Source organism: Chiloscyllium plagiosum, chromosome 26 (assembly GCF_004010195.1).
Source record: "Chiloscyllium plagiosum isolate BGI_BamShark_2017 chromosome 26, ASM401019v2, whole genome shotgun sequence".
Lineage (NCBI taxonomy): Eukaryota > Metazoa > Chordata > Chondrichthyes > Orectolobiformes > Hemiscylliidae > Chiloscyllium > Chiloscyllium plagiosum.
Window position 1 is genome coordinate 29,591,145 of NC_057735.1, and position 24,144 is coordinate 29,615,288.

The 24,144-nt window shown below is 39.6% G+C and overlaps 1 protein-coding gene across 7 annotated transcripts in view; it reads left to right on the plus strand.

The window, feature by feature from the left end:
• Positions 1–24,144, plus strand: part of LOC122563223 (metabotropic glutamate receptor 4-like) — a 1,211,357-nt gene that overhangs the window by 511,121 nt on the left and 676,092 nt on the right. For all 7 annotated transcript variants that reach the window (XR_006315533.1, XM_043716802.1, XM_043716807.1 and 4 more), the window contains exons 4-5: positions 18,443–18,578; positions 19,816–19,970. Coding sequence is in view for 6 of the 7 variants with exons in the window: in XM_043716802.1 (XP_043572737.1) it covers positions 18,443–18,578; positions 19,816–19,970 (291 nt within the window). In the remaining variant the exon portion in view is untranslated. The remainder of the gene's footprint in view (positions 1–18,442; positions 18,579–19,815; positions 19,971–24,144) is intronic.

Below are 24,144 nucleotides of genomic sequence, written 5' to 3' on the forward strand. Positions count from 1 at the left end.
AGTGTGCTTCCAATTAAACCTGTTGGACTATAACCTGGTGTGTGTGATTTTTAACTTTGTACACCCCAGTCCAACACCGGCATCTCCGAATCATAATGAATAACGCTAGCTTAAAGTGCAATTTTCTTTCATTGAAATCAAATCAGTGGATCTATCTTGGATTTTATATTGCCAGTCTTTTTTCTTTCCGAAAATGTACTGTTACGTATTGAATTAAGGATTGCCAATTTCTTAGCGAGAAAATTTTTTTTAAAAAATCCCTGGTACCTGTTCCAAGTGGAAATAAGAAAGGTCTACTCGAAGTCTTCTTGGTTTCTTAGTACAGTGTAGCAATAAAGGAATATGTGATGTAGTGATATGATCACTAACAATTGGTGATAGAGCATTTCACCACTATGGCTACAGCAATGGTCACTCATTATTCTGGCATGTTCCACATTTGAATTGTTGCAATAAAAATGATTGGAGCACATTAAATGCCAGTTTAGAATGCAACTTCTCTTAACTTGAAAGTCTCTTGTTGAAAGTATGCCCTTGAATGCTAATGATAGCAGCATACTATACTTACAGATTGTAATCAACCATTAGCTATTAATTCTAACAAAGAACAAAGTAGGTCAATTCAGCTGCATCCATGTTTTACATGTTCTTTTGATTATTTTTTTCTTGTTTTTAATCTGCGCAATGTGTTCATATAGGCCAATTATTGTATTGCATATTTATACCATCTATCTGAAGTAACTCAGTAAGGATGAAAGTTCAAGAGCTGGAAATACAGTGAAAAATATGAAATGATATAAAAACTCATTCAATGCAGAAATAATTACTTTGTACCAAGCACACATTTCCATTGTGTTACATGATGTACCCAACCTCGCAAGATAAGTGATCCATTCATTTAAGCCTATTGGTTTTCTCATTATATTATTTAATTTTTTTTAATGATAAAGAAATAAAAGGTTTTGTCGACATTATAATTTGGACTTTCTCACTTTTAGGGCTATAAGCTGACATAAAGTAAGAGGTATAGCAGTTTGTTTTGCCTTTAAATTGTGAGTAGCTTGGCTCACAGGCAATCTGACCACCAGTGTTTTGCCATTGATGGACTGCTCCACATGGTGGTATTTTGAGTGGGGGAGAGCATGATGTGTTAGGGGGTGGGTGGGAGGAGCAGAAGTTTAGACAGGTCTATCAATGTCAAAAGTTGGGTGGTATCTCCCAAAGTGAAATATATCCAGTCATGAAATGACAATGACTGATTAGCATTTCAGCTCTGTGCTACGATATGGATCGACGACTTTTTCGGAATGAATAGCAGCATGTTGCTCTAATATGGCGAGGAAATTTGATGCTCAATCCAGATTGACACTTTCTTTCATTTGACTCCACTCAAGTTAGCACCCACTGGTCTGAATGAAAACCCTTCACAAATTGTGAAAATATAGTTGCATATCCTTTTACCTGGTGTGACCAGACCAGATACCCTCAAAATATATTCTTTCTTATTTTAATGGTAAGAGTAAGGTGCCGCATTCCAGAAGCAACTCAATTGAGCAAACAACTTGATGTTAAGCAAAGCATAGTATATTCATACACCGTAGCTAAAATACAACAAAAGAAAAAAAAAAGAATTGGCTTAGCTATAACTTTTTACTGATATGTTTGACAAAATAATAGCTACAGTAATTATTACTAATTAGCTGTTCTAATTTAGTAACATCCCATAACCACATCTTTGGCAAAGTCAATAAAATATTGTCTCACTTGCAATTCCAGCAAAGTCACATGATACCAGATTATAGTCCACCAAGTTTATCAGAAATCACAATCTTTCAGACTACTGCTCCATTGTTAGGTCAAGTGATGAAGGAGCAGTGCTCCAAAAGCTTGTGATTTCTAATAAACCTGTTGGACCATAACCTAGTGTTGTGTGACTTTTGACTTTGTCCACCAAGTCCAACACTGGCACCTCCGCATCATGGCAATTCTAGCAGGTCAGGAGGGAAAAACATCAAGATAGATTGGGCTGGGATATCTGGTCGGCATGGGCGGGTTGACTGAAGGGTCTGTTTCCATGCTGTGCATGTCTATGATTCTATGATTCTAAGAGAAAATTTAGGGAGAGATGTACTGCAGCAAGAGACCCAGCAACAACTGCAACTACTGAAAAACTCTAAGAACCTAAAACTCCTTATTCTTTGAGAGCTTGACCACACCCATTCAGACTTTTTCTATTGTTCTAACTTGTTTTTAAAATAACCAAGACCTCATAAGCTGTTTATTAGCTTTCCAAACAGACAGCTTGCATTAGCTCCAAGATGGTGTTGGATTTGGTCGACTCCTTGCAAGCTACTGCGTGCATCTCTTAAAAACTACTCTTTCAAAAAAAGCAGGACAAAATAACCTCTTAAAGCCATAGTATTGTCACTGCGGTTACACACACTTGTTCTGCAGTATAGTTTAAGTTGAGAAGCTGCTCGAAGTTAAACAATTCTATTCCACTGAGTATATACACCTGCAATTTGCAGACAGTGGTGACCTGAAGGAAAACCTGTGCTACATGATTTACAATCTTTGAGATAGGAGTTGTACCTTTCCTTCTGTGCGATTGATGGTAATGTTGCTAAAAGGTTTCCTGATGTCAACCCTGCGCTGAAGTCAGCAAGGTGTCAGAATAGCCAGTCTGTTTTAAAAAATTTTCCCAGGCAGTAAATGAAAAACTCGAAAATAAATTAATCCACTTTCTTACAAATATTTTAAGGCAAAATAAAGAATAGAAAGTACAGATGGGATTAAAGAAAAAATTGAAATACTACGAACAAGCTTTGATTTTTAATTATTTATTCAGAATTCTAAATTATAGACATAATCACGACATTTATCAACATTTCACATATATTAATTTTTTTTAAGGTTCAATATGCTTTTCACTAGTGGCAATTACAGATCACCATTAAGATTAGATTAGATTAGGTTCCCTATAGCGTGAAAACAGGCCCTTCGGCCCAACAAGTCCACACTGACTCTCCGAAGAGTAACTCACACAGTCCCATTTCCCTCTGACTAATGCACGTAACACGATGGGCAATTTAGCATGGCCAATTCACTTGACCTGTACGTCTTTGGACTGTGGGAGTAAACCGGAGCACCCAGTGGAAACCCACGCAGACACAGAGAGAGTGTGCAAACTCCACACAGACAGTCACCCAAGGCTGGAATCGACCCTGGTGCTGTAAGGCTACAGTGCTAGGCCGCCCTGTTAATATCCAATAACCTCTTATTAAACAAGATGGAGGGTCTAACAGTGATATTAAAATACAAAAGTGGAACTTCCCTCCAGCTCAATTGATTTCACTGATTGCCAGAACTAGAGTGTGGTTTTCCACAATGCAGCCTGTAGTGGAACAGTAAATGACAAAACAACACCTTTAGATTTTCTGCCTTTATCTGCACTTCAACTAAATTGTATAGAGGGATAATAAGATCATAAGACATAGGGGCAGAAGTTAGGCCATTCAGCCCATCGAGTCTGCTCCACTATTCAATCATGGTCGATAAGTTTCTCAAACCTATCCCCCCGCTTTCTCCCTATAATCCTCGATTCCCCTTGATACTCAAGAACTTATCTATCTCAGTCTTAAATATACTCAATGACCTGGCCTCCCCACAGCCTTCTGTGGCAATGAATTCCATAGATTCACCACTCTCTATCTTAAGAAGTTACTCCTTATCTCCATTTGAAAAGATTTTTCCTTCTCTCTAAGGCTTTGCCTATGGATCTGAGTCTCTCCTACCAGTGGTAATATCTTCCCAACATCTGCTGTGTCCAGGCCACTCAGTATTATGTAAGTTTCAACTAAACCTCCATCTCCCCGCCCCCCCTCCCCCCGCAAAACATCCTTCTAAACTCTAGAGAGTATAGATTCAGAGTCCCCAGATGTTCCTCGTATATTAAGCTTTTTATAATCTGGACCATTCTTGTGAGCCTCCTCTGAACACTCTCCAATGCCAATACATCCTTCCTGAGCTATGGGACCCCAAACTGCACACAATACTCCAAATGTAGTTTGACCAGAGCTTTTTAGAGCCTCCGAAGTACATCGCTACATTGATATTTTTGCTTACCTTGAGAGAATCCTGGACTAGAACTCCTAAATTTCTCTGCACTTCAGACTTCTGAATTTTCTCCCCATTTAGAGAATTTTTCATACCTTTATTCTTTCCACCAAAGTGCATGACCTCACAGTTTGCACGCATTATACTCCATCTGCTGCTGCTCTGCCCATTCTCCTAACCTGTCCCAATCCTTCTGCAGTCTCCCCACCTCCTCAATGCTACCTGTTCCTCGACCTATCTTTGTATCACCTGCAAACTTACCTAGAATGCCTTCAGTTCCTTCGTCTAGATCATTAATGTATAAAGTGAAAAGTTATCGTCCCAACCGAGCCTTGCAGAACATCACATCACCAGTTGCCATCCTGAGAAGACCCTTTTATCCCCACTCTCTGCTTTCTGCCAGATAGCCAAGCTTTTTCCATGCTAGCACCTTGCCGATGACACCCTGGGCCTTTATCATACTCTGTAGCCTTCTGTGCAGTAGACAACATCCATTGGCTCTCCTTGGTCTAACCTGCTCGTTACTTCCTCAAAAAATTGTAGCTGATTTGTCAGGCATAACCTTCCCTTGATGAAACTATGCTGATTTTGCCCTATTTTACCAAACACTTGCAAGTATTTGGAAATCTCATCCTTCTCAGTAGGTTCCAGGATCTTACCCATGATCGAGGTTAGGCTAATTGGTCTGTACTTTTCATTTTTTGCCTTGCTGCCTTCTTAAATATGGGTATTATGTTAGTGAATTTCTAATTCTCTGATTCTAGTGATTCCTGAAAGATCATCACTAACACTTTCACTATCTCTTCAGCTATCTCCCTTAGAACTCTGGGGTGTAGTCCATCTGGTTCAGGTGATTTATCCGCCTTCAGGCCATTCAGTTTTTCTTTGTTGCCCTCTTTTGGTCTTTGTAAGCTTCCCAATCCTCTGGCTTCCCAGCGCCCTTTGCCACGTTATATTCTTTGTCTTTTGCTTTTATGTTATCCTTGTCTTCCCTCATCAGCTATGATTGCCTCAAGAAACCTGTACTGTACATCTTTTTCCTTGAGAAGAATCTCTGCTGTATCTCCTGAATTACTCCCAGAAACACCTGCTATTGCTATTCCACTGTCTTTCCTGCTCAGCTACTCTCCCAGTCAATGCTACCCAGCTCCTGTCTCATACCTCTGTTGTTGCCTTTTTGTTCAGCTGTAATACTGTTCCCTCTGATTCTATCTTCTCCCTCTCAAATTGCAGAGTAAATTCAATCATATTATGATCACTGCCTCCTAAGGGTTCCTTCACCTTAAGTGCCCTTATTAAGTCTGCCTCACTGCACAACACTAAGTCCAGTATTGCCTATTCCCTCATGGGCTCCACCATAAAGCTACTCCAAAAAGCCACCTCGAAGACATTCCATAAATTCCTTTTCTTGCAATCCACTACCAACCTGATTTTTCCAGTCCACCTTCAAATTGAAATTCCCCATGATCACGTAACTTTATCTTTCCTGCACATCTTTTCTATCCCCTGGTTATCTTGTGCCCTAGCTCCTGACAACAATTCAGAGACCAGTACATAACTCCATCTATGGTTGTTTTTTTTTTTTCACTTTTGCTGTTCTTCAATTCCACCCACATGGGTTCTACACCATCCGACCCTACTTCGTTTCTAACTATTGATTTAATTTCATTTCTTACTAATAAGGCAACCCCACTTCCTCTACCTACCTGCTTATCCTTTTGGTAGGATGGATACCCTTGAGATCCCCTTGCAACCATATCTCCTTGATGTCCATCACAACATACCTGCCAGTTTCGATCTGCACCGCAAGCTCATTTACCTTATACTGCATGCATCCACATATAACACCTTCAATCCTGCATTGACAATCCCTCTTCTCATGGTTGTCGTTTGTCCAGTCTGCTTGAAGTTTGATTACTAACCATTTCCATACAGTGAGACAAGTAATTCACCTTAAAAAAAAAACCCCACCAATTAATTACAAGTCTGTCTCGATAAAGTTCCTGCTCTGTTTCTTTCTCTCCAGCCTGAAGTACCTAAACGCAGGATTAGTCTGCTTCTAGTCCTGTGGGGCCTCTCCTATATTAGAAAAGGTTAGGAGGTGAGCAGTGTTTTAATATGATGTGGAAAGAGTGAATAAAATTAGTATGACCACAGAGACGGTGGAAAAGAAATATGTGAAGTGCTTAGGATGAATACAGAAGATACTTAATTGGCAGAAGTGATATTTGTGCAAGACAAAAGGTAGTTTATAAGAGTGGAGGGAAAAGCATATGAAAAAAAAGATGTAATTAGCTAAAAGGAATAACTAAATTTAGGATAAGAAAATTAAAAAGGAAGGAAACATAAAGAAACCGGAGCACCCGGAGGAAACCCACGCAGACACGGGGAGAACGTGCAAACTCCACACAGATGTAATTAGCTAAAAGGAATAACTAAATTTAGGATAAGAAAATTAAAAAGGAAGGAAACATAAAGCAGCTTCAAAGGTGAAAGATAAATTACCTGCATTAATTGTTAATGATAGTTTAGATTAGATTACTTACAGTGTGGAAACAGGCCCTTTGGCCCAACAAGTCCATACCAACTCTCCAAAGAGCAACCCATCCAGACCCATTCCCCTCCACCTAATACTACGGGCAATTTAGCATGGCCTGCACATTTTTGGACTGTGGGAGGAAACCAGAGCACATGGAGGAAACCCACGTAGACACGGGGAGAATGTGCAAATTCCATACAGACAGTTGTCTGAGGTAGGATTTGAACCCGGGTCTCTGGCACTGTGAAGCAGCCGTGATAGCCACTGTGCCGCTCGATAGTTGCTGGTGCTCTCCAACGTACCGAATGGAAGTGCTCTGTGAATGAATCAGAAAAGTGCCATGAGGGCTTTTAGAGCTAGCACATGTTGGAAAGCCTATCACCATGACATTCTAGGTATCCTGAGCATTCAGCAGACTTGGTGGACCATCTAGTGTTTTAGAACAAAGAACGTTATAGCACAATACAGGTCCTTCAGCCCTCGATGTTGTGCCAACTTGGGGGACCAATCTGAAATCTATCCATCCTACACTATTCCATTTTCATCCATATGTTTATCCAATGAATTATTGGAACCCAATGGATTATTTTCTAATCTGTCTCTTTCATATGATCATATATGTTCATGTTGAGAGTATGTCTAGTCCAGTGTCTGAAAAATAGCAAGTCTATTAACTTGGATTTCTCAGTTGCTTACTTTGTCAACTGTCCAAGCCCGTTACCTGATAAAGACATTAGATGCTGTCCTGCACAAATTGGGAAGTTTGAATGCTAATTTGGAGATTCACTTTCTGATTTTGTTAGCCACTAACTGCAAATACAACTGATCTGTATTCTCTGACTTCAAAACTAGCATGCCTTAAAAAGAATCACTGGAGCCTTGCAGCAGAAAAACATTTTGTGTATCTAACTGGGTAAACTGGATGGATATTTAATCATGGCTACATCAGTAGTAACTTTCAAAATCTACGCTCCACAAGCCTTCATGTCCCTTCTTCGACTCTACTTCTCTACACAAGTTGATATTCCAGCTGACCAGATTTCATTCTATCTGGGACCAGAGTGTTAGCACTAGGGCTGTGGCTGATTTCAAAGCTGAAAAATGTGTTGCTGGAAAAGTGCAGCAGGTCAGGCAGCATCCAAGGAACAGGAGAATCGACGTTTCGGGCATAAGCCCTTCTTCAGGAAGGGCTTATGCCCGAAACGTCGATTCTCCTGTTTCTTGGATGCTGCCTGACCTGCTGCGCTTTTCCAGCAACACATTTTTCAGCTCTGATCTCCAGCATCTGCAGTCCTCACTTTCTCCTAGCTGATATTCATAGTTTACTTGTACTAGGTAAATGGAAGCAGTGGCTCAATTTTACCTGGTGTTGCCTCAGATGTGTGTGCAACATTGAGATCACATCCCAATTTAAGCAGAAGTCAGTCCCTTAGAAAGTACTTTGAACCTGACTGATGCGTGGCTAACTGACTTCAAGTGTATTTTGTTCAAATTTACAGCACTACAGCATTCAGGACATGTATCGTGCTGCTGTGATGGATTTTTTGATGTATTCCTTAGTATATTTGATTATAGTGAAAAACAGTGTAAATGCAGTAAATGAAGAACAGAATATCTGATTTTCTACTTTAGGAGCTGTGTCTTTAAAGCAGAACATCCTTCTGTTACACAATTGATGCTTCAGCTAAGCATTTCCTACGGTAATATCCTAACCTCGGTGATTTATTTGCTGGTACTGCAAATTTGACAAAATGATTCCCTCTCTTGTTCCTTATCTTTTCATGGAGATTCCAGAATGATTTTCTCAAATGCATTATGATTTCAAGTATATATCTTATTTACATTTCTGTCATTGTTCATGTGTTAACATATATTTGGTTAAAACATTTGAATGAATTTTAATATATCTAAAAGACAATAGGCATGCCATGGTTACATTATAATGAGAGCCCGTCAGAGCTCATTGATAACATTTCACCTTCAAAGTTGGGATGTTGAAGATTTGAGCCCCGTTCCAGAGATCTGAGCACAACATCAAGTGCGACATCAGGCAATGGGCTGAAATCTAAACTGGAGGAGTATGTGGGGGTTTTAAACCTGGGAAAATGTCAGTGCATTACAAAGTCATGTTAAGGTAAACAATTTCCACATGTAACTTGAGCATATTTGACTGCGTGCATTAAGTCCCTTGAGAGAGATTTGCTACCAATTACAAAATACTAATTTTCTCAGTTAGTGAGATCTTAAGAGACCCTTTGACTTTAACAAAGACCCTTGGGTTTATAAAGCTTCCTGAAACTTATCAGGTGGAAGCTCAATTGATAAACAATGGCATTTGAGGGACTGAATTGATCTTCTGTAAATATGTCCATAGATACTCAGTCCTCATGGCTGATTTCTCATCTTAGTGGGAAGCATTTTGTTTGCAATATTTTTGCAACAGGATTATTCTCTACAGTTTAGAGGTTTGCTCTCTCAGTGGGTCTCAATTATGCTTCCTTAGATTGTACCTCAATTGAGAACCAACATAATAAGCGCAAATACTTGAAATGAGGCCTGCCCATGACATGCTTATTACAGCTCTGTAGTTTTGTAACAGAGGGCAGCAGCAGCGGTACAGTTCAAAGGAGGCCATTTCTACAAACCAGTGTCAACAGACAGAGGCTGAGTTTATTTGTCATTCTTTGTGTATCAGTGCCTGAGAAGTTATAGGTGATGGCAAGACTCTGTGGCTTGCTAAAAGACAAATGGATCGCTAGGTGAAGTGGCCATATGTTGTGATGGAATCGTTAAATTGCAGCACGAATGGGGAAGCATATGTGAACTGTTGTTTGCACACATAGTTTGTCAAATATTTTATTGAGCGTACTGACACTGGTCTCTAATTTTGAGTTTTAAGATATTGTGTAAACAGAAGTGAAGCTAACAAATCAGTTTTTCTTTTGGGAAGTGGGATGTGATCTTAGATTATTAAGGAAATAGAAACTCCTTGAAACCAGACAAAGGACAAATCTATCAGTTGCACATATCTGTTGCAGGCAAGCTGTGAAAAGCAATGGTAATAACTGGAAAAAAGACCATGGTGCCTGAATCGTTCCTGAAGAAGGGTTACACCCACCTCCTGATGCTACCTGGCTTGCTGTGTTCTTCCAGCCTCCTGCTTGCCTATTTTGGGTTCCAGCATTTGCAGTTTTTTTTGGTCTCTGATTGAATCTGGGAGCAGATTTTGATGAAAACTGTCATTGTGGAGTTCAGTTCGAGGAAAGCTGCAGTTAAGTGGGAATTGTGGTAAATTCTGTTGGACTGTCCTAATTGGTATTATCTTTAAACTAATATCACTTAACTAAACTACATTTTTAAAAAAATGTATTGCTTTTTTACGGGACCATTCTGTGGACAAAGTAGCTTTCTAACATTCTAAAAGTACTCTTAACACACCAAACATACTTAATTGGGCTGTAAGATTTTTGTGTGCACTTGCACATTCTACCATGTATTTTGCTGCTGTGAAAAAAAGCATAATTAAGATGTGAGCTTCACCTAATTGAAATTCATTCAAGAATTTGCAGTATCGTGCAAATCATTTATGAATAATTATAGTTGTAAGTTTAGATGATTCACCTTTTGGAGTGGTTGCAATACAAGAGATATTTTTGAAAGGCATAAAACAGACTTCGGTGAACTTGTACAAATAACACAAGTGTTTAGTATGAAGAAATTTCAAGTCATTCACAGCAAATAGTCTGATGACTTTCAGTAAGTGGTTTGGCAATTTAAGAACAACAAAATTCTGCTACAATTGTATACACTTTTACTGAGATCCACCTCAATGTGCCCAGTTTTGGTTTCCATGAGCTAAGTAGAGGTATATAGTAACTTCCAGTTATAAGTTGAGGCAAAATAAGGAGGATACTATGATCTGATTAAGAAATAGTGTGAGAGAAACTCAGTAGTTTTTACAGTATCTATGGGGAGAGATGATGTGGAGGAGCAGTTGTTAGACAAAGTTAAAAATCTCACAACCCCCAGTTATCGTACAGCGGGTTTATTTGGAAGCACTAGCTTTTGGAGCGCTGCTCCCTCATCAGGTGGTTGTGGAGCAGGACCATAAGACGCAGAATTTATAACAAAAGATTACAGTGTCTTGCAACTGAAATGATACATTGAACAAACCTAAATTGTTGTAAAGTCTTTTATCTTTTAGAATCGGTTGCAGGTTTTGGTTCTTTAATATGCAAATCCCAGAACTTCTTTTAGGTCACATTCTTAAGATAGCTTAAGGTTTTATAAAAAAAAGTGACATCTCAGTGCAGACAATGTATTAAAGGTGTGAGGTTAGAGTCTGTCTGTATCCCAATCTTGAGTCAGACTGGTTCTATTTACAAAGTGGAATTTACAAATATTACATGGATTGACTGTCTGCATTGACAGCCTGCAGATTGTGCATGTTTTGAGCAAAATAGAATGTATCTACAAATATAATTCTGCAAATACAAATTCACCCCATAGCTGTGTGTGTGTGTGTCTGTGTGTGCGCGCGCGCAGATTTCTAAAGTGTGTGTGAGAATATGATGGGGTGTAAGCCTGTGAGAGGATGCGTGCGTGGGTGAGAGTGTGGTGTGTGTGTGTATATGAGAGAGTGTGTGTGAGAGAATGTATAGTGTAATGGGGTCACCCATAGTGTGACATGAATTCAAGGTCCGGTTGAGGCCAACCTCATGGGTACCAAACTTAGCTAGCAGCCTTTGCTTGGCCACTCTGCATTGTTGCCTATCCTGAAGTCCGCCTTGGAGGATGGTCACCTAAACATTCAAGGCTGAATGTCCCTGATTGCTGAAATGTTCCCCATTTGGGAGGGCACACCCCTCTCTGGTGATTGTTGTGCGGTATTTATTCATTCGATGTTGTAGCGTCTGCTCGGTCTCGCCAATGTACCATGCCTCACTGCCTACAGCATATGAGATAGACAATGTTGGCAGTCACATGAGTACCTGCCATGTACATGGTGGGTAGTGTCCTCATGTGCAATGGGGATATCTGTGTTGACACTCTGACATGTCTTGCATTGTTTGCCATAACAGAGTTGTGTGGTATCCTGAAGGCTGGGCAGTTTGCTGCGATCAATGATCTGTTTAAAGTTTGGCGGTTGTTTAAGGGTGAGAAGTGGAGGCTTAGGGAGGGTCTTGGCGAGGTGCTCATCCTCATCGATAATATGGTGCAGGCTACACGTAACATGGAGTAGTTTTTCGGCTTTCGGGAAGTACTGGACAAAGAAGGATATCCAATTGGTTGCAACCCATGTCTATATCCTGAGGAGGTCATTACAGTTTCTCACTGTGGCATGTCAGAACTGGTGATCAATGAGTTAAGCATTGTACCCTGTTCTTATGAAGACATCCTTGAGCACCCTCAGATGTTCGTCATGTTCCTTCTCATCTGAACAGGTCCTGTGTATGCGGGAAGCTTGTCTGTAGGGGATGGCTGTTTTAATATGTTTAGGGTGGAAGCTAGAGAAGTGCAGCATCGTGAGGTTATCCGTGGGTTTGTGATAAAGTGAAGCACTGAGGTGCCCATCCTTGATGGAAATGCATGTGTCCAAGAATGAGACCGATACTAAAGAGTAGTGAATGGTAAGTCTGATGATGAGGATGAAACTGTGTAGTTGTTTCAGTGACTCCTTACCATGGGTCCAGAGGGTGAAAATGTCGTCAATATATCTAGTGTGTAGCGTCGATTAGAGGTCCTGTGCCGCAAAGAAGTCTTGCTTTAACTTGTGCATGAAAATGTTGGCGTATTGGGGTGCAAATTTACCATGTAATATTTTGTAATTTCCACTTTGGAAATAGAACCAGTCTGACTCAAGATCGGGATACAGACAGACTTTAGCCTCGCACCTTTAATTCATTGTCTGCACTGAGATGTTACCTTTTTTAAATAAAACCTTAAATTATCCGAGAATGGGACTTAAAAGAAGTTCTGGGATTTACATATTAGTGAACCAAAACCTGCAATTCACTCTAAAAGAGGAAAAACGTAACAGCAATCTAGGTTTGTTCAATGTATCATTTCAGTTGCATCACACTGTAATCTTTTGCTATGGATTCTGTGTCTTATGTCCTGCTCCACAGCTACCCAATGAAGGAGCAGCGCTCCGAAAGTTAGTACTTCCAAATAAACCTGTTGAACTATAACCTGCTGTTGTGATTTTTAAACTACAGCTTTTAAGTTTATTGTAATGGGAAAAATCTTGTTTCCTTGACATTGTTTCATTTAATGTAACACTTTTCAATAAAGCAACTACAATGTTTTAGCAAGAATTTACAGTGCTTGCTTTGGAGGCAATCCAGCAGAGCTTCTGTGGAGCATTGTTCTGTGACTTGAGACTGAGCAGCATGCACCCCTTTTTGCAGATTGGTGGAATGAAATTTGATCTCATTGTGATGTGCAAGATTCTAATGAGTGTGAAAGGGCAAACGAATGGTTCCTCTGGCTGGGGATTCCAAAACAACGGGCACAGCTTTAAAACAAGTAGTTAACCATCTGGGACTGAGATGAGAAATGTTTTCAGAATTATCACCGTGGGCGGCACAGTGGCGCAGTGGTTAGCACTGCTGCCTCACAGCGCCAGAGACCCGGGTTCAATTCCCGACTCAGGCGACTGACTGTGTGGAGTTTGCACATTCTCCCCGTGTCTGCGTGGGTTTCCTCCGGGTGCTCCGGTTTCCTCCCACAGTCACAAAGATGTGCGGGTCAGGTGAATTGGCCATACTAAATTGCCCATATTGTTAGGTAAGGGGTAAGATGTAGGGGTATGGGTGGGTAGCGCTTCGGTGGGTCGGTGTGGACTTGTTGGGCCGAAGGGCCTGTTTCCACACTGTAAGTAATCTAATCTAATCTAATCTAATTATCTACTCTAGAAAATCATGCATACTCTATTTAGGGACATATTGTAGGATGAGAGACTGATTCTGATCTCTCCGGGAAATGATAGGAAAGCAGGTTGAGTTAGTTATGATCACATCATATGATGTGTGATTTGTGTATATTAAAATCCATATATTTTGTATGTTAACTTTTTCCTGTTAATTATTTCCAAATAAATTACTGCAGATGTTGGAATCTGTATTGAAACCAAAAACTGCTAGAGAACACAGCGGGTGAGGCAGCGTCCATGGAAAGAGCTCTGAAAAAGAGTTGAAACATTAGCTCGCTGGCTATCCATGGATGCTGCCTGACATGTTGTGATCTCCAGCATTTCTTGTTAAATAGTAATATCAGCTGGGATCAAAGCAATAGCATGGGAGACTTTTCCATGGAATTCATAGACTTGACAGGCCAAATGGTCTCTTGCACCTATTTCATAAGTTCTTAATGTTGAGATTTTGCTGATAAGTGTCAAGCTAAATTTGTGCCACACAAGTGCTAGGTAATGACCATTTACAGCAAGACATCCCAACTACCTGCCTTTGACATTCAAAGGTATTAATATTTCTTGAATATTGTCCCACCATCAACATCCTGAAGGCGACCATTGATCAAAAAATTAACAGGAACAGCCAGATATATACTTCGGCCATTAGAAAACGCAGCTGCATATTCTATGAAGCTCGCCTCGCCATTTGATACCTTAAAATCATAGCATCATACATCACAGAAACAAGCCCTTTGATCCAAATAGTTCATGACAACCAAGTTTCCCAAACTAAACCACTCCCACTTGCCTACATCTGGCCCACAACTCTCTAAACCTTTCCTATTCATTTACCTATCCAAACGTCTTTTAAATCTTGTTACTGTACCTGCATCTACCACTTCCTCTGGCAGTTCATTTCACATACAAACCACCCTCTCTGTGGCAAAAAGTTGCTCCTTGGGTTACTCTTGAATCTTTCTCCTCTCAACTTTAAAAAATATAAACTCTAGTTTTGAATTCCCTTATCCTAGGAAAAAGACCTTTGCTATTTATCTTATCTATGCCCATCATGATTTATAAACCTCTCGAAGGTTGATCCTCAACCTCCTGCGCTCTAGTGAAAAAAAAACTCTGCATATCTGTATAAAACCTTCCAGTCCCACCAACCTCTTGGTAAATCTCCTCTGAACTGTCTCTAATTCAATAATATCTGTCCTGTGATAGGGTGACTAGACCTATACTCACTACTTCAACAGTGGCCCCACCAACGTCCTGTCTAATTTCAGCATGATGTCCCAACTCCAATACTCAAAGAGTCTGAACAATGAAGGCAGGTACGCTAAATGCCTTCTTAATCAACCTGTCCAACTGTGATGCAACTTTTCAAAAAAATATGTACCTGGACCCCTAGGTCACTCTATTTGACAACACTACACAGGGCCCGACCATTAACTGTATAAGTCCTGCACATGTTTGCCTTACTGAAATGTAAAACCTCAGATATATACAAATTAAACTCCATCTGCCACTCCTCGGCCAATTGGCCCATCTGATCAAGGTCCTGTTGTACTCTGAGATATCCTTCTTCACTGTCAACTAGGCCACCAATTTCTGTGTCATCTGCAAACTTACTAACAGTGCCTCCTAGATTCTCATGCAAGTCATTTACATAATGATAAGCTTGTTTAATGTCTCTATTACCATACAGTCATAGACCAAAAATGTGATGAGGAAAAAATATCTATTTGCACGGATGGGTGTTTTAATTACAGTCAAGAACCTCAGAACTGTTTCGAGCAAATCGGTCCATTGATCAGGACTCCACCTGCTAAGTTGACTGTCTACTCCCTTCAACATTGTGTAATGTGATGACTGCAGCAACTTGCAATGATAATGTTAGTAACTCCCATCCCAGAAGCACATTTCCTGGAATGCACTGAAGCAGAAAATTTAACAAGAATTGTCTGCAAGTTACATCCTAACCCAGAAGGAACAATGCAGCAATAATTGGAAATGAATGTATTGATTATACTGCCTGTTTTGAGGTGTATAAGGCGAGTCGCAACAGAATATATAATTTGCAAGTTTTACTGGTTTTCCTTCTGGGAGCTTAGACACACATAACTATTCTTTTGCTGTCAGTGAGCCATGATTTATATGTATTAAAAAAAAATCTTGTCATGTCCCACAAAATTATTTAATGAAAAACTCCAGCTATTTTGTGATAATTCCAATATCGTAATTTTACTCATTCACTTTGCACTGTATCAATTCTTGTTGAGTTCTTGCATTCCAGCACTGAAATTGTTTTCTGAATAATTTTTGATACTGTTGATCAGTCAGGCACTGTGGTCTCAATTTCAGTGACTGATGCCCAAAAGCGACTTGCACTGCTGTATCAAGAGCACTATCGTCTCCTCCAGTCAATCAATAGTTGCTATCTTGTTGGCCTCTGGTTCCAAATGCTTTTTACCCAGTTGAAAACACAAAGGCAGCACATTGTTCAGCACAATATTTTTTTTAAGTGAGTATTTGCCAGAAGAACTTAATATATAATATTAAATTTCTAATAGATTACTTGTGTATGTAAACTAGTGTGATTTACTCATAATTGACGTTGCAATAGAAATGACAATTTTATCAGCAATCTTTAAAACGACATTTGAAATGTTTGTGTGTTTACATCAACATAGGATTCTCAGTATGTTATTATTCTATTGATTTTATTTAGTCAGATCTGAAGCGACATGTCAATTTCACAAATAAAAATTACTGAAGAATAAGGTCACATCTCATGTAATATTCCGAAGCATGTACTTTTGTAGTTAGAGATTCACAATATTCCAAGAATCTGAAAGGGGAAAAAAAATAATTCAGTCCAATTGACTTAACATAGAGTTCCAAACTTTGAACTAGAGTGGATGAGCTAGACTTTCTGGATTGGACTCTAAGAAATTGATCCAAAATTTCTGATTGTCAAAGTTTGATCAGAAACTATGAGGAAGGATGTCAGAACTTCCTGAAAAGTCAGTTTTCTACAGCAAAATGTAAAAGCTGCGCAAAACAAGCATAGAATCAGTGCTAATAGAGCCTCATGTTTCTGTTGCTCCTCCTAATCTTCCATTATCATGTAGTGCAGGGTATGCCCAGCTGCTTTCATGTTTTGAGGATGTGGATAGCTGGAGAGAGCTGGGGAGGTCGGGAGAAGGGGTGGTGGGGCATTCAAAAATATGAAGTACACAGAACCGACAGTACTTTGGTGAAGTGTAATTGAGTCTCAGTTAGAAATATTAAGACAAGAAATTTGGCTGAAAATCACAATCAAGTATCTAAGTTACTCTGCACTTGAGACAACTTACATAGAACATAGAACAATACAGCGCAGAACAGGCCCTTCGGCCCTCGATGTTACGCCGACCTGTGAACTATTCTCAGCTCGTCCCCCTACACAATCCCAAAATCATCCATGTGCTTATCTAAGGATTGTTTAAATCTCCATAATGTGGCTGAGTTGACTACATTAGCAGGTAGGGCATTCCACGCCCTTACCACTCTCTGCATAAAGAACTTGCCTCTGACATCTGTCTTAAATCTATCAGCCCTCAATTTGTAGTTATGTCCTCTCGTACAAGCTGACGTCATCATCCTAGGAAAAAGTCTTTCACTGTCTACCCTATCGAATCCTCTGATCATCTTGTATGTCTCCATCAAATCCCTCCATAGCCGCCGCCTTTCCAATGAGAACAGACCCAAGTCTCTCAACCTTTCCTCATAAGACCTTCCCTCCAGACCAGGTAACATCCTGGTAAATCTTCTCTGCACCTTTTCCAATGCTTCCACATCCTTCCTGTAATGGGGGCGATCAGAACTGTACACAATATTCCAAGTGTGCCAAGGTAAGGTGTGCCAATATTTTAAACTGTAAGTCAATGGTCATGCAATATTCACATAAATTCACAAACCTTCAATGCATTAACCTTTTGTACGGAACACAGCTGTGTGAATAGGTGACAGAGGGTTCCAGCAGAAGTATCTCTGAAGTTTGAGGATCTTTTCGGGTAGCGACATTTTGGCATAAAACCCATGGAAATCAATTATAATGAGTTTTCTTAAAAGGTAACGCAACTCCACTCCAAAATCATTGTTATGACAAAGTCATACAGAAAATCTGGAGTGATAAACCATTTCGCATTGTGATGATCTTAGTGAAAATGAATTCAATTTTGTTTTTGTAAAGGGATTAATTCTGATAGTATAGTTGGTGAGAGGGTATCAGGTCCTGTCTTTTCATGAATGATTCTTTAGATTTTCTATGGTTAATTTCTTTTGTCATTCATTTTTTATATTGGATCTTCTTTGATCACCAGAGACTGTCACACATTGAAACAATTGTATAATTTGATGGTGAAGTGTTTCCTGTTTTGAGCTGTAACCACGAATGGATCTATCTCTGTGGATATGCCCCTGAGCTGCTCTCTCCTAATGGATTTTGTCTACCATATGGTCTGGGTTTGGTTCTGCACTGTAGAGGATGTTTTCTTCAACTTAAAAAAAAGACCTCCCCTACTCTGTTGCGTCTCTGTCTCTACTTATCTAACTATGAACTGTCTGACAGCCTGGAGAATCTTTATGACAAACTCGTTCATTGAACCTTTTGTCTTGAGTATTTTCTGACAACATTAATACTGAAGTAATTTTACATTTCCTGATTGCATTGATTACTAGATTAATCAATTAACAGTTAATCAGTGGATGTCCTACTTTTGAACTGGTTGGGTATGAAAAGCTGTGATTACTTGTATCACTGTGCAGAATGTAATCAGCAGCTCTGTCTTTTTGAGATGTGTCTTATGTTTTGTACTTGTTCACTACAGGGGGAGTCTGTGTGGCCCAGTCATTGAAGATTCCACGAGATCCCAAACGAGCAGAATTTGATAAAATTATCAAGCGTCTATTGGAAACTCCCAACGCACGCGGAGTCATTATATTTGCGAATGAAGATGACATTAGGTGAGTCTTGATAATGCAGATGAAAGAGACATTGCATTTATAAAGCCCAGTGTAAGATGGTTTAATTTGCAGATACTAGCAAGCAAAGGCAGACAGCTAAATCATAGAAGGCAATCCAACAACAGTGAGTGACTGGCTTGGCAGAGCTGTTGATTAGAAAAAAACAGATATTAACCATATTCCAGGATTAGGAGTGATATAGCAAAAGGTCACATTTGAGGATTTTGACAAACGCTTAACAATATAGCTAGAAGGAGAAGTAGTTAAGGAAATAAAACAAAACCATACAGAAACTGTACAGGTCTGATCACACTTCGAGTACTGTTGTGCAACCACTGAAATGTAAGATCCTTTTCAAATCTTGCATGTGAATAAAAAAATTAATTCCCCAAAGCTAAATGGCTGAGGCTTAAGGAAAACCAAAGAAGTTTAGGTTTAGTATTCTTAAAAGGAGCTGAATTTCTCAAGGACATAGAAAAGTTCAATCCAGAAAATAACTTTGAATCAAACTATGATAGCTGACCAGGGACACAAGTTTAAATGAGTAATGCATACATTTTGAGCTGATGGAAGAGAGTTTAATGCTGCACAGAAGAGGGATATAAACTAGAATGGACCTCTAACATATTTCCCAATGAGACCCATGGGTGGTTGCAAGGGCTCCTCATTCTTAACTGCTTTCAGGCACAACATCATGTGATGTATCCCAGAAAAGAATAGACAACGTATTTATTAAAATCAGCTTTCTAACTTTACATTAGCTAATCCATCACATAAAACTTTGCTTACTTAATCCAATTATTGTGAATCAACTGATTCACGTATCCACCTTTTTTAATACAGACAACACATTACAACATGTACAACTAAACTATAATAAATCTCTATTTTGCCAAGATGTAAATTGATTTTTATATGATACTTTGCTCTTAAAAGATGATATCGAGAAAGACTGATAAATGACCCTTCAGTCATTTAAAAAGTTGATAAATTTAAAAAAAGCAAAAGTAATTATAAGTCAAAAAGCTACGAATGCCAGTAATGCTGCTTTTTACCTAAGGGATCATTCACAACTTACTTGTCAAGTAATAGATTGCAGTTCTTCAATAGGTACTGTGACCAAATTAGTTTTCAAAGTGCAGTAATCAATTTTTGTGCCACATCCCAAGGCATAGTGTTTGCTCCTGGCAAATATGTATTAAAGTAATTACTTTCATTTTTTTTTCTTACTGTGTAGACGGGTGCTGGAAGCGACAAAACGGGCCAATCAGACAGGCCACTTCTTATGGGTTGGATCTGACAGTTGGGGGTCCAAAGTGACACCAGTACTACAACAGGAGGATGTAGCTGTGGGAGCTGTCACTATCCTTCCAAGGAGAGTTTCAGTCCAAGGTGAGAGAATCTAGCCTTGAAATCCAGGCAAACAGATTTATTTTGTTCTGGCCTTATTCACAGAAACAAACGCAAATTAATAACAAATAGCAATTTTCTTATTCTTTTAAAACTGTGATTTGCTTTTCCACCAGCCTTCTACTGGCTGCAATTGCAAATGATAAACTATCCCTTGACTGAAGGTTTTGATTAGTTTTGACTTTCAATAGTCATTTCATTGCTTCATGCATTGAGCAAAATAAAATCGAACAGTAACTGTACAATGTGCCAGTAGACTTGTTTTTCCAGACCAGGAAATCACCAGCTTTGATCTGTTTATGTTAAGCCAGCTAGATTTCTTATTTGGTGGGGGTTAAGGTTGATTTAATTAGTCTCAGTATCCTTGCCCAAAGGAAAGGAAGCCAGCAGACTGGGCCGACCTGTCCTAGTCATGGCTGAGTGAATCCCTGCTGGAAATAGATGTTTGTGGGTTTTTTTCAGACAGGAATAGAATCTAGCTTGAGTGCAAAGGTTCTGAATTCCTTTAACAAAAGTGAAACGACCCTCAGAAAAAAGCAATTTAAGATGTTGTGAGGCAGAAAAAATTATATCTAATTGTTTTGATACATATTACCCTCGGCACTTTCGGTGAATTCTTCTTGCAAGATTGCAGTGTATAATGAGATACCATGTGCTGGCACTCAGATCTTCAATTCCTTTCAGCCTCTTCACTTAATTTGCTGTAGCAAATCACAGTATCATGATTACACATAATGGTGTGTTTCATAATATTAAAGTTCAACTTATGTATATGATTTCCGACCTTTGTGTTTCAGTGTCCCTCAAGCTCCATACATCTGGTCCAGTCTTAGCTGTTATACTTGGGGAGGGAAAAAAAATAAAAAACTTTAAAGGCAGGACAAACTATTGGCATATGTTGAGAGGTTAGTCGGTAGCAATTTTCTTGGTCAGGAGTTCTTGTCCTTTGATCTTCAATCAGGATCTAAAAGTGTAATCAAAGTGTATGTTGCTGGTAACAGGCTGACATTTGGGACCTGTACTCTGATGTTCAGGCACTAAATTTATTTTACACTTAAAACAGTCCTCTTACACAGTGAAAATCCCTCCTCCCTCATTCTGCTAAATATCAGCACATGTATCCTTCTGTTTAAAAGGAAAAATACTAAACAAACACTTCAAACAATCAGAGGTTCAACCTCTTTGATTCTTCAAACTGACCTGGTAAGCTTTGGTGGGGCCAATGGTGGAATTCACTTGATGAATTCTACAATAGGCATAGCCGCTCTATATCTTTATTGATGCTTAAAAATGTTGTCCGTGTAAACAATATATTTTCTCATCTATTGAAAACAATAGTAGAATAATGTGTCACACTCCAGACAGTGGTTGGTAACTGGAGACTGGAGCCAATCTTTACGCAGACTTCTATTTATTAACAGAATGAAACATTACAAACATAGATTTCTGAAATCAACCACACCGCAGTTTTAGTGTCTCTTTACATGTGTCCGGCTGAAGCCTCAATTAATGCTGTCCACTTGCAGATGTTGAAACATAATTAATATATAGTTAAAATAAGGTATACAGATAAACAAAAACTGCAAATTGGTAAGCACATTGCAATTTGGAAAATTACTCTGACAAAACAATATTTAAACCGTGAAAGACCGAGGAAGTGTATTCCTTAATTATCAGACCATCTTCATTAACTTCATCGATGACCTTCTTCCCCATCATAAGGTCAGAAGATGGGTTTTTCTGTGATGATTGCACGATGTTCAGCACCATTCATGACTCCACAGACACTGACGCACTCCATATCCAAATTCAATGAGACCTGGATGAAATCCAGGGTTAGGCTGACAAGTGACAAGTCACAACACCAGACAGTGTAACCATTATGCCATGACATTGAATGACACACTCTATTAACTGAATCCCACACCAATAATATCCTTGGGTTATCATTGACCAGAAGTTGAATTGTACTAGCCATATTAGCATGCAAGGGACTAGGAGTCCTACAGGGAGCAACTCACCTCTTGAATTCCCAAAACCTGTCAATGATCTACCAGGTACGAGTCAGGAATGTGATGTAATATTCCCCACTTACCTGGATGAGTACTGCTCAAACAACACTTATGAAGGTTGATATCATAAACCCTCTCAATTGCCTCTGCATCCACAAACGTGCACTCTCTCCATCACCATGCTCAGTAACAGCAGTGCACATCATTCTCAAGATGGACTTGCAAACAATTAATCAAAACTCCTTTGACTGCACATTCCAAATTCCAAACCACTTGAATATAGAAGGGCAAGGGCGAATAATGGGAACAGTACACCTGCAAGTTTGGCTCCAATTCATTCACCATCCTAACATAGGAATATATTGCTGTCCCTTCAGTGTTGCAGAGTCAAAGTCCTGGACCTCTGTCTGTAATAGCATTGTGTATGTGCTTTGACAAAATGGATTGAATGGTTCAAGAAGGCAGCTCACAGCCACCTTCTCAATGGTAATTATTGATAGACAACAAATGCTGGCTCAGCCAGTAATTTCCACATCCCGCAAATGAATTTAGATAAAAAGACCATGGCCTCGAAAGGATACTGAATATCCTTCTTGCAATATATTATCAAAGCTTTGATTTGTGAGTCAGTCGGGAATAATGACTGTTGTCTTTACTATTCACTTGTTGTAAGGATGTGGGACTGACTAGCGTACTGGTTGAAGTAGAAAAGTAGCATTGGGGCTTTGAAGGAGACATTATGTAAATTCATCAAAACACAAGAGGAGGAGGAATGTTCGATAGTTTGAGATGAAATAAGGTGACAGGTGTCTCATTAGAACCACAACTAGAGCATTGATCCTTTTGACTTGAACAGCCTATTCCTGTGCTGGAAAATTCTATGGACAGTAATTCAGTATAAATCTAGCAAAATCAATTGCTCAGTTTTAAACTTGGTATGGACAAATATATACACTGTTTAGCCTTCAAGTTCAGCACTTGTTATATTTTCCAGCATATTCCATGTGAAGAAAAGGAGTATTGTTGAACTGGAGGGCAAGAGACTAATTTGACCTTGGCAAGTTACACATGTAAAATTGAAATGAGTAGACTGCTGATGATGCTTGGATTAATACTTTTTTTTTGCTTTTATTATTGTGTCTGGTGCATATCAATAGCTGGTGGCAAACCTTTTGGAATAGTCATACACTTTACTCTTGTGACTATGTGTCCCCGCAGCTATTAATCAATACAAGAACATGGCAAATTTCCAACCACACATTTTGAAGTTTGATGCAAGCGAGATGTGGAGAAAAGGAATACCATTTGTAATATTTTTCACTCACTGATTCATTCTCCCTCACTTTCTCTCACTATTACACTCTCACTATCTCTGTTGGTGTCTCTGTCACTCTCTCTGTCGGTCTCTCAGTCACTATCCCTCTTGCATGCACTCTCTTCCCCCTTGCGCATATGTTGTCTCTCACACCCTTGCACTCTCTCACCGTCTGGTGCTCTCTCACTCTCTCTCACACTCCCTCTCTCTCGTGCTTTCCCTCTTTCTCGCGCGCACTCTTTCGCGCGCTGTCTCTCTCGCACTGTCTCTCTCGCACTCTCTCCTCTCGTGCTCACTTGCTCTCACACTTGCTCTCACACTTGCTCTCCCGTGTGCTTGCTCTTCCTCTCTCACACTTTCTCTCCCTCTCTTGTGCTTGCTCACTCTCTCTTGCACTCACCATCACTCACTCGATTGTGTGCTCGTGCTCCTTTCTCTTGCATGCTCTCTCACACTCCCCCCCTCTCTCTCGTGCTTCTCCTCTCTGTCTCATGCTCAACCCCACTCTCGCATGTTCTCTCTCTCTATCTCTCTCTCTGTCTCTCACTCTCTCTAGTAAAGTATCCACCGCTAAAGAAAGTTGATTTATTTTATCCTACCACTTGCTGTAAGCTCTGAGTTTTAACTGCTAAGTTGGAAACTTTATTCTGTGAGCCTTGTGAAGAAGTGAAAGAGCCTGAAGGAAAAAAATCAAAGAAGTGAAGGACTTGGGTAACAAAGGCAATTCCCATCAGACCCTGAGGACTCTTCTGGTCTCCCTTTTATAGGAAGAATGTGTGAAATGTGAAAGGATTCAGAAAAGATTAACCAGGACGTTGCCAGAGTTGGA